At 43.5% G+C, this 12,337-nt stretch overlaps 1 protein-coding gene across 1 annotated transcript in view; it reads right to left on the reverse strand.

Annotated features, from left to right (window-relative positions):
* Positions 1-1,377: 1,377 nt before the first annotated feature.
* Positions 1,378-12,337, reverse strand: part of DPH6 (diphthamine biosynthesis 6) — a 484,410-nt gene continuing 473,450 nt past the window's right edge. Inside the window, exon 15 of the mRNA XM_078659430.1 lies at positions 1,378-2,321. Coding sequence (XP_078515556.1) covers positions 2,203-2,321 — 119 coding nt within the window. The 3' untranslated portion in view covers positions 1,378-2,202. The remainder of the gene's footprint in view (positions 2,322-12,337) is intronic.

Below are 12,337 nucleotides of genomic sequence, written 5' to 3' on the forward strand. Positions count from 1 at the left end.
AACCGGATCTGCGCTTACTGGCGCGGAAAAAGAAAAAACTGACGTCAGCACGCATGGGTGGCGCCTAAGTAGTCTCCATGATGTCATCTCAGCGATTGCGACGCCAGCAACGGATGCGGAGCCGCACGACGCCACCTACTGACGCGCAGGGGAACTGCTAGCAAAAACATTCCGGATCCAGTCTGATGCCTGGGGATATTCTAAGGTAAGGAATCTATCACTAACGTGTCTCTTTCAGATGTTAAATTTTGATGAGGGTGGCTAGATTTTGAAAAACAAAAACTGGGACATCTTACACGCACAAAAGTATTACTATCATCTTGAACCGACCAGGAGGCACAGAAGAACTTGACAGCACAGGGCCGGCTCTAGGGGTGTGTGACCGGTGGCTTCTGGTAGGGGCACTGTGTTTGCAAGTATATCATTTGTTTTAAAAGCACCTGATGCCACGCTCCTTGCCTCCAGCAATTTTCAGGCAACAATAAATATGTCAAGATAACTCTGGTGATCAATGTTCTTGCTGGAGCAAGATCAGAGTTCTGCCTTGTGGAAGTTTTGACTCATCATAAGGTAGCACAGAGGGTTAATATGCCTGATGCAAAGAATGTGCACCATGCAGATCACAAAGTGCATATAATGTAAATAGCTTATTGGGTTACTGCCTTTGTCAGAGAGATCCTTTTGTTACTTGCAGCTAATAAGTTAAAATCCTAGCATAGAACAGTGAGCTATAAACTGTCATCAAACTTCAAGGTATAGGTTAGAGCCTTATGATATTATCCTGTCTTTCGTTATCCTAATGTTGCAAAAAGTGTTCATTTGGGTAGAAATGTATTCTTATTTTTAAAGAGAACCTCCAACCATGGTGTTATGTTTAAAATTCTGAGTTTGTGCTTCTCCAGACCAAGCACTCTTGAACTATCCTGTCTACCAGTATGGATGACGTATGACTCTTACACCTTGTAGTCCTGTCTTATATCAAATTTCCTATACACTGATTTACACATGTATGATTGATTGTCTCTGTGTATGATTGACACTACGGAAACTAATTAAATGCATCTGAGAGAGAGTGTGGTTATGAATACTTGAGGGGCACTGTTAACGGGTGGTAGTGAGGAAATCCGTGGCGGAGATGGTCATTGGGGTCGCCAACAAACATTGTCGCACTCTGCACCACCAGCCCTGTGATAGCACTCACCAAAATGTAAAACAGAGACAATGCATTAAATTGAATTAAATTCAACCTTTATACTTAGTGCCACCGGGGTGAACGAAATCGCGTTTTTGCTGGAGGCTGCAAAGTAATTTCGTACTCGAACATAGGAAAACTTGCCTCCCTCTATGTTCAGTTGGACCACTCGGAAAACAAGGAAACTCACTAAATGTACTTTAATTTGTTAAGAAAGAGGGTTAAAACACACACAGAAAACTGTCCTGGGATGCCCAGGACGCTTGGCCACTTTACTGCTAACCCTTCTCCAGGCGTCGGCTTAAACCTTCGAAAAGCTGGAGCTGTGTGAAAATTGCTGCACCTCACCCACTTCTCTTTCATTAATTCTTGGTCTGGAAACCTCTGCTTAAGTGATTGTAGAAAGGGATTGTGGCAAGTCATTGTTTCTTTTCTGTGTGCCAGAAGGATCTAAAAAAAAACATTCTGTTTTAGATATTGCCATCTCAACCAGGACAAGGAAAATCCACAGACTGGTGTACCCAGCTCCCATAAAACACTTATCAGGAAAGGTAACTAAAGGCTAGTTAGATTTGTGATGTTGATTATTCTAAAAATATCACCCAGTGTAGAGCTAGCTGTTTATTGTCTCACAAATCATAGTTTTTTAGGAAACTAAGGTACTTTTAGCACCTGGATATGGATGTTACAGCTGTGTCCAAACTGAAGAACTGAGACATGTCCACCACCTACACGGGTCCGCTAATCTGCTGTAGGAACAACAGATCAACGAGTATCAGCAACTCCTGTGTGGCGGCTACCACTTCTACCATCAGTCTGGCATCCAATCAATTTCAAGTGCAGCAGTGGTCCAGCCTCAGCGGGCAACCTTCCTCTCCATCCTTTGCCAGTCCAGATGGTGCCAACGCTCCTCTGTCATCTCGTGATCCTCCAGGAAGTCGGTGCCGCCCTCAAAGCTTCTTGCGTGGAAACTCTTCGGTGGATGTGTGGCTTCTGGTAGATCTTGAAACTCATGTACTGAGCCAGCAGGTCATATGTAGGACCTGCTGGTCAGGTAAGTCGAGTACGGGGACAGGAACTACAGCCGGAGCATGGTCACCAAATATTTCTTTCAGTGGTGCGTACAGCCCTAAAGAGAGAGAGGATCAGGTTAGTGTTTCAATTTTCACATAACATTTATGCATCTTCTGCTGAAGGCCAACTACAGTTTAATAGTTCTATTGGTGTAAATGCATAGCCCGCACCACTTTTGTAAGCTATGTACATCCACCACTGTTTAATGCTGGGGTGTTCAGTGGAGGTGCAGGTGAGGATGAGACCATGACACATATTGAGGATGACCACTGAGTGTGTGAACAGCTCCCATGTGGAATCAGTATAAGTTTATTTATTTCATGTGGATAGCCTAGAAATGCGGCATAGGTCCGCTCCTCGGGGGACCAACATGAGACACACCTCTCTAACATACCTGTGTTTACATGTATATACCAATACATCTGTCAACATGCCTTACTTACAGGTTTTACGCCTCGTCATGGGTAGTAAGCGCTATATAAATACAATTATAATACAATATCATAGGTTAAAGTACACAGCTGTAGGTATAGCTTTGCATTAGTCGAGCCATCAATTTTCCTATAGTTATGATCAATATTTCAGAGAACATCGCTTTGCATTTATAGATCAGTGCATGCATTTACCACCCCCTCTGTACCTACCCCACCTGTCATTTCTCTGACTCTATCCCTCCATCACAGGCTTCTACTCTCACTTCACTCCTGTCACGTTACCTGTCTCTATCTTGCTCTCATACAGTGACCTGTCACTCTCTCTTCCTCGGTCACCCATCCAAATGCACCTCTAGCTTCACCCAAGCTTCTGTGTTATCAGTCGCTGATCACCTATTAAGGACTCTAAGGACAAGCGAAAGGGGTGGGAGCAAAGGTAGGAAATCAAGGAACGAAGAAAAGAAGTTGGAGGAAACCTTGGCTTCCCAGATATAGTGCACATCCAATCAGAATGATGCTTCAGAGATTGTGTGAGTCACAGTGAAGGTGACTTTGAGCCATGTTTACAGACTAGCAGAATGGGAAACCTGAAAAATGGGGCAGGTATCCAGTTTACCGTATTTAGAACGATACGGACTATAATGCACTTGTAATACGACGGACAGGGCACCCGCCACGTTTGTGCCAGAGGACGTGTCCCCAAACTGCAAGTAAGGCCCTATGTCTTAAGACCAGGCAAGAGCACACCTTTGCATCAGGAAGACCAGAAGTCGAGGACGCTCCTTCTCATAGCAGCCGAGAACTGGACCACCCTACCGGAAACACCTCAGAACCTCCCCCTTCCTCATTGACTTCTGAAGGAACCTCAGGACATGGCTCTTCCAGACGAAATAGCCAGGATCTCCTCCTCCCGCTCAGGCCTGCCCTGCTCAGCGCCTGGATACCCTCATGGGTGAATAGCTGCTGCTCTACAAATTCACATAACATGTCTCTGTCTCTCTAATGCTGACCACATGGAGGCCACTAAGAGAGGAGTGCAGCTGTTTTTTACGCACTTTGAACAGTGTCTGCAGCACCAGGTTTCTTCATAATGCACTAGGATGGGTTGTTGAAGCACACAGATTTGGTTTAGAAGATGCCACCAGATGAGGCTCAGATTTTGGTTAGTCACTTCTTTTTGGACCGTCCAGCAGACAAATTTATAACATACAGACCCCTCCAGCTCTACAGCTGCCTGCTGCTGATAACATGTGTGGCCAGCGTTTGCTTCCTTGTACCCCACTCTGAACTCTCCCCACCATGACAAAGTTTCTTCCATTCAACTCTGGCAACCTATTTTTCCATTGAGAAGCCCTCTCCCATGCATGCCAACATTTTAGACGAGGAAAGTGGCAGAGTTAAAAAAAAGATAATCGGGAGAATGGCCTTCCCCCATTGACTTCTACTGAAGTAAAGGCAATTTCAGGGAGGAGAAGGCGAAAAAAAGCATTTTTTTTGCTTTAAAAATCAGGAGTCTTCTGTCTGAATGGGGTTTATTACAGTCCTTAACCCCTTAACCGCGAGGGTAATTCCCCCGCGGTGCGGGGGGGGGGAGGGACCGCGCGCAGCGCTCATGACGAGCTGGGCTCGTCATGAGGCACAGTGCAGCTGTGCTCATGACGAGCTGGGCTCGTTATGACTCCGCCCACTCCCGTAGAACGTCCGCACAGGCGTGGAATTCGCTGCGCAGGGGAGTGGCACGGCCGTTATGACGAGCCCAGCTCGTCATGATGCACAGCTCCACTGTGTCTCATGACGAGCTGGGCTCGTCATCAGCAGGCAAGGGGTTAATTTAAGCTGGTAGTTTCCAGTGCTCGGCACCAGCACTTAATTGTCAACACCAGCGCTTGTGAAAGTCTGTGCAAGGTGGCGCTGTCTGGCTAATTTAGAGATGACCACAACAACACTTAATTTTTAATTCAAGATACATTAAAAATACTATTACCGGTCGCCCAAGCCATTCTTATAGCTCTGGGGACCTGAAATGGTCTGAATTGGGCCTTGTATGATGGTTACTCGTTGCATTGTACTCTTGTTGATAGCCTAGTAGGGTAATGTGTGGTGCAAGCTGCAGTGGTCTCCTGGCGAGAGCCCTGGCACTTGTTATTATTATTTGTTTACAAATTAAGCACTGGTGCATGTATGGACTCTCCCTACTCGTGGACCTCACACCTGGACCCCTCTGTGTCCGACCCCCTTTACTACAGGTTACACTCACACACTCTGCCCCAGGAAGACATTGAACCTATTGAGGGCTCTACTTGTGGCCCCCCAATCTGTGCCCACCTTGTACCTGGAGCCAGTACTGCAGAGGGACCCTCCCATTCCACTGTAAAATGTAAATGTAAAATGTAAATTGATACTTGTATAGCGCACTACTCACCCGCAAGGGTCTCAAGGCGCTTGTACGAATACTGCTGTGGAACTCATCCTGGCTTTCCCTGTGAGGTGTCCACTCCTGGGCACCCCCAAGGTGGAGGCCAGGCATCCTTAGCGTTGTGGGGGCCGTTGTGGAGATTAAGCAAGCTATTGCCCAGAGTTGCAGAGTGGGACTCCATGATTGGAATAGGCACCGAGGCGAGAATTATCAGGTCCGTGGAATTTTGAGCCCAAGACCCGCCAAGGAGGGGAATTGAACCCTGGTCCCTGGCTAGACTTCTGCATCAGGGTCTGCCACTCTAACCATTGAGCCACACATGATGATGCAGCTGCACGTCACTTCTGTCAATAATCTACATTGTACAGTTTCGTTTTCGACCAGAAACTGGTGCTAACATGGGGTCCGGCCCTCCAATAGGGTGACCAGACGTCCGGGTTTTCCCCGGACAGTCCCGGTTTTCAGTGTCCTGTCCCAATAAATGTCTCCATTTTGAATAAATGTCCCAGTTTTTGGGACAAAGTTCAGGCAACTGCGATTTTAAGGAGATTTGGAAGACATAATCTCTTTACATGGGTTTTGGGAAAAATTAAAAAATGATGCCATTTATTTCGGTTTCCGTCAGGCCGCACAGGAGGAGCTCGGCTGCATGCTCCCAGCAGAGGGGAGACAGGGTGGGGAGCAGGGCAGGGAGAATAGGGTGCATACCCTGCCAGATAATGTAAATTAAATGTAGCATAGTATAAGTATGCCTGTATATTTGTATATGGGTGTGAATATATATATACATATATATATATTCACTGAAAAAACCATAGGTTATAGACCATATATAGTTAGGAATTAGCATTTACAAAACCTTGAAAATTCACTGAAAAAACCATAGGTTATAGACCATATATAGTTAGGAATTAGCATTTACAAAACCTTATTTTACTCACACAAAACCATTGAAATTCCATATATAGTTAGTTGCACTAACTATATATCGCGCACCCGCAATCCACTGCTGATGATGTCACATATTACATCATTCATGACATGGTCAGTGACATCACTGATGACATCACTGATGACATCTCAAATGACATCACTGATGACATCACTGATGACATCTCAAATGACATCATCTAGTGTCTGTGTGTTTTTGTAAAGTTTAAATATGTTTTACATATTGAAGAATGAGTGGATGTATGGAAGACTGAGTGTGTGTGTGGCTGGCTGGGAGGTGTGTGACTCTGTGCATATCAATGTGTACTTGTATCAGTGATTGTATAAGAGAGTAAGTATGTGTTAGTATATGTGTGAAAAAGTATGGTGTTCTGTGTTTAACTGTATAGATGAGGAAATCGAAGTGTGATTGATTCTTCACAGGACTGACTAGGTGTATGAGTGCATATGATAGTGTTGTAATAATGAGTGACTGTATGTATGAGTGATTGTATGGGTGAATGAGTGAATGTGTGTGTAGACGTAGGAATCAGTGAGTGCGTATGTAGTAACTGGTATTGGTGTGTCATGATGTCATCAGTGATGTCATTTGAGATGTCATCAGTGATGTCATTTGAGGTGTCATCAGTGATGTCATCAGTGATGTCACTGAAGTATGGTGTTCTGTGTTTAACTGTATAGATGAGGAAATGGAAGTGTGATTGATTCTTTACAGGACTGACTAGGTGTGTGAGTAACTCCATGGATGAGTGGCAGTGTGTGAGTGTCTGCATAGGTGTATGAGTGCATATGATAGTGTTGTAATAATGAGTGACTGTATGTATGAGTGATTGTATGGGTGAATGAGTGAATGTGTGTGTAGACGTAGGAATCAGTGAGTGCGTATGTAGTAACTGGTATTGGTGTGTCATGATGTCATCAGTGATGTCATTTGAGATGTCATCAGTGATGTCATCAGTGATGTCATTTGAGATGTCATCAGTGATGTCATCAGTGATGTCACTGACCATGTCATGAATGATGTAATATGTGACATCATCAGCAGTGGATTGCGGGTGCGCGATATATAGTTAGTGCAACTAACTATATATGGAATTTCAATGGTTTTGTGTGAGTAAAATAAGGTTTTGTAAATGCTAATTCCTAACTATATATGGTCTATAACCTATGGTTTTTTCAGTGAATTTTCAAGGTTTTGTAAATGCTAATTCCTAACTATATATGGTCTATAACCTATGGTTTTTTCAGTGAATTTCATTGGTTTTTTAACAGCTAATATCTGTAGCTGTAAAATGTATTCTTCTTTAAATCCAAAAAGATATTTTATATGTTTATGAATAATTTTTTTTTTTAATATTTTTTTTTCTTCGTTCCCGCTTCGCGAATCGGGAAGCTTCCCGTTAGCTGACCTTGATGCCGCGAAATAGACCGCGAGCCGGTAAACGTTTCTTTACCGCAACTGCCGCATTAGAAAACAACATCGTGACGCCTCCCGTCCGCATGACGTTTCACGTTGTCGCGTGATACGTCATATGACGTGCTACGTTAGCGAACTGGTACGCGAAGCGAGTCGCAAAGCGCAGGTTTCTGGAAGCAAACCGGGAGGCCCTGCAAAGCGCTTAACGTAAACACAGCAGGTCATGTGACTTGGTAATAACACTTTTCATTGGTTCATTTCACTTTTGGTTTCCTAATGATGTAAGACTAGGTCATATAATCTAAAATGAACACTTTTCATTGGTTGAGAACTCTTGTTTTTCCCAAATGATGAAAATCCCTCCTTCTTTCCTCACTCTGACTTTCATCATTGTGAGAGAAAGACCCTTTGTGATCACTGAGCAATGGCTTCTTTAGTAGCTTCAGCTGGTGCTTCCCCACCACCTCCACCACATCCAAGGAAGAGTGGACCACCTGCTCAAGTTATAATTCAACAAGAAGAGGAAGAAGAGGAACAGAACGACGAGCACGAAGAGAGGCAGTTTTTGCCTGAGGAGCCCAGGACGTCTCACCGGAAAGAAAACTTCATTTGGCAATTTTTTAAAATTCCCAAAGGTCAGAAAAAAGTAAATGCAAGATACGTAACTTGCCTTATATGTCAAGATAGACTGTCCAGAGGAACCGAGAAAAAATACAGTTTCGGAAACTACACAATGCATCGCCATATGACTAGGTGGCATCCTAACAACTACAGTGCTGCACAGTTTCGGAACGACCTAGATAATCTCCCTATTATGGCCAGAAGATCTGTTGTACCGGAAGTAACGGGACCAGAGGGCAGGGAGATGGTGCCAAATATACAAATGAGATTTGGTGAAGTAAAACACATCTGCGTATTTTGCGATGGATTCATTTGCTACGGAGAAAGAAGCATCACTCTGATCAACAGAGCTATTGACTATCATATGCAAGTTTGTACGAAACGCCCAAAATAATAAATACTTTTTTTTTGTTTTGTTGCTCCTGTTGAGCCCTTTACAATGAATCGTTTTCATTGCCCCCTCCAAGAAAAACCCAAAAAAATATAAAACTGTTCAGAAAAATTCAAAAAAAGTAAAAAAATGTTCCGAAAAATAATAAAAAAAATATAAAACAACAAAAACAATAAAAAAAAAGTTCTTTTCAGAACTACCTCCCCGTTATTAAAAAATTGGTACAATATTTGGAACTGTGCCAACCTCTATTTCTCTTAGTTCGCTTCCCAGTTCGCTCGCCGGTACGCGAACCAGAAGCGAACCAAAAACAGTAAGTATAAGGGAAGGAAACAGACACTTATGTTAAAAGAAAGACAGCTATAGGGGAGTAAACTAGAGATACTATTACCCGTAATCCACTGTTGATGATGTCACATATTACATCATTCATGACATGCTCAGTGACATCATCAGCAGAGGATTGCGGGTTTTTTGGCAACGTGCCTTATCCACGGTTTAATAACGCTGCCTTTTGCTTTATATAAGTTTTCAAATTGTATGAAATATATACCAATAGGTCGTTATGAACCTTTAGGTAGTGCTTTTCTTCATGAGGTCTGGTCGCTTCCATACACATACAGATGTTTCAAAGATGATCAAGAAGTTTATCTGAATGGAGAGGAATGCACTGAGACGCCAGATCATTCACTAATGTGTAGGCACATACAGTTACACGGTTCATGCAACAAACACCGACCAAATATGGCTTGCGTGTTGCAAGGCACGCCAGTTCCTGCTATCATCCCCACGTTCAAGTTGTTGGAAAATGGTAGTTATTTGATGCTCAATAATGAAGATTGTTCTGGGTTAATTAAAAGTATTCCTTTTATCGTAACAGTAAGTGAACGGGTTATTTGCTGCAGAAATGTTCTATTTCCTCCCACACATGAACATAGGGAGTTTTCAATCTCGCCACAAATACCAACCTTGGGAGCAGATTTCAACGGCATGGCAAGAATAAGAGCTCTTTTGTCTCAGAGAGAGGTGGCCTTGAGTTCGGCCCGTGAAACTTTCGTGCTTCACATAGCGAACACCCGTACAGAGGTGCAGACCCTTTTCAATTCAGATTTGCCTTTCCATTTCAGCAAGATGGTTCGGACTATCTTTAACGCATCCTCCACAAAGGCCCTGGCGCACTTTTTTAAAGTTGTTACCAGTGGTCTCGTGACTTCATTTGAGAAAATCTTTGGAGTCATCCCTGCTTTCTTTCATTCTATTTTTTCCACTCTGCTTCGTGGATTGCCATTTTTACTTGCATTACCAGCGGACGCTCTTGTGCTTTTTTACATTTTTAAATATGGATGTCCCTCCTATGCAACCTCCCGCCCTGCAGCTGCTGACACTGTTCCGCAATCGCATGCTAGAATATTATGGCACAATGCCGTTGGCGATATTAAGCACGGCATATGGATTATCTTTTCGATTCTCCTACTTCACCTGTGTCCAGCCTGTATTTCACTGCCTGACCTGTGATTTCGATTGGGCCATTGATTTGTGTCTCTGCGGACCGGTTTCTCCTGACGTCGACTTTAATCAGCTGATGACTCCTATCATTACTCACGAGTTGGTTTGTCCTGGCGAAAGGATTATGGCTGTGGCATTGATGCATGGACTAATTGGTCCCTGGAATTTACTGGCGGCAACACAGTCTTTCTTGGAACAGAGCTTTCTTGAAAACCCACCGAGCTGTCCTCTGATGGTGATAGAGGATCCGGTGCTGGGAGAGCACGTATGTTCTTTTCCGCTTTTAAATTGGATGGCTGAACTGTTTTCGGATGAAGACGGTGACTTCCTATTGGAGGCTGTTGCAGCTTATTTTGCATACACAGTTATGTCATAGACCTTTTTCATGTTTGATATGCTGAGTACTAGCATTTCATTGACAATTCATTGACTTATTTGTCAAGTTTTTATTATTTACCTTGCCTATTGGCTTAAGACTCGATAAAGTACTTGGCTGTTTTATTTTTCTTTAGCATTAAATTTTCCTAGTTTTTAATGCTTTACCTTGCGGACCGTCCACATATAAACTTGCAATCTGCTCTCATGAGATGGCACTTCTATTATCTTATTCAGTTCGTTTCCGGATCATGGGGAGGTGTCATCTAGGTCCTGGATATCTTTACCCCGTGTTAAGTTAGCATGGGCTCATTACCGGTTTAAACGCCATTTTTCCTTTTTTGCAACTTCTGCACACGAAGCTTAGTTGTTGCTTTAGCTTTCAACCTAGTAGTTCATCGTGGTTTACATGAGAATAATATGTTATTGCTCTACTATCTGCTTTGCTTGTTAAACTATATCTGTACAGCGAGTGCTAAAGTTTCAAGAACAACACGATACAGAATTGTTATGAGGTCTGATCTCCACGACTTCATACTCATAACATAAGTGCAACTTCTGCCAATTCTGGGCATGAGGCGGGTTTTATATTGCTTTGCCGAACACACATACACAACACTTGATGCGGTTCACATGAAGAGAGAGCTGGTGTATGCTGATGCGATTCCTTCAAATCTAAGACACTAAAGTATGGGCACGCCCTAAACCAACACAAAGAGACCTTCTTAGCAAATAATATAATATGTGTATTAGGGAGGGTGAGATATAAGCAGCCGCGGGCCGTGGAGGGAGTTACGGTGAGGCAGGGAGGCGGGGAGGGGGAGAAGCAGGGTGGAGCCCTCTCCACCCTGCCCCTCCCCCTCCCTGCCTCCCTGCCCCACCGTAACTCCCTCCACGGCCCGCGGCTGCTTATAAGTGTTGCTAACTCTTATTCATTTACAGCATGTTAACATACTGTCACCATTCGCTTTTTATGTACTAGTAACTATGCTGGTAATTTTGCTACTGATAATATGTGTACTTGTATTATCTAAGATACTACGCCTGAGAAGACGGCATTAGTAAATAAACATTTCAAATACACATGTGTTCTTCTTAACTCCATGTTCTGGTTTCTAAGAAATATATAACGACCGACTGTTCATGAGTTCCACGTATCCTGAGGTACTATAAGTTCATATTCTGGATTGTCTAAACATTGAGAGTTTGTTATATCCAATGTGACACTGTACCTAGCTTGCTAAGGGGTTTTTGATTACTAAGGTGAGTTTTGGGACACCCTAATTCGCCGAGGTTCCAATCCTCTGTCCACAGTTCTGTGTGAGAACAGAAACCCTGCGACAGGGGCACCCCCGACCCTTGCTGGAGCTTCATCACACTTGCGATACAACTCCAGCAATGCGCCACCTTTACGGCACAGATACATCACGCATCTGTGCTGTTTTTGCCCCATGATGCGCCGCATTGTAAATGCAGCACACCATAGGTGACGGAACAGCGGCACAGAATGACTAACACATCCCTGGTGATGCGCCAGTCATCATAAATCTATCCCTATGCTTCTTATCTTGTTAGAGATGAACCGCCATATGTATCATCAAAGTTTTTTGCATTTCCTAAATAGCGAACTTTAAGGAATAAATAGCGATTCTTTACCATTCCTAGTTTGCGATGAGCTATTTGCTAATTACAAATTACCCATTCATTTCCTTCATTTCCATAGGGCGGTTGGACTCACTTTTAGCTCGAACGGCTGAATGGATTTCCACGAAACTTGGCAAAATTGTAGGGACTGGTAGCCCGATGTGCCTTTGCTATGTCTCAAGATATATGCTCCAGTGGTTTTTACGAAAATTAACTTTGAAAAATATATATTGGGCTACATTGGCCTATATATATGTTGGAGCCCAAATGTAGCCCAATGTAGCCCAATGAAGCCCAATGAAGCCCAATGTAGCCC

Source organism: Lissotriton helveticus, chromosome 9 (assembly GCF_964261635.1).
Source record: "Lissotriton helveticus chromosome 9, aLisHel1.1, whole genome shotgun sequence".
Lineage (NCBI taxonomy): Eukaryota > Metazoa > Chordata > Amphibia > Caudata > Salamandridae > Lissotriton > Lissotriton helveticus.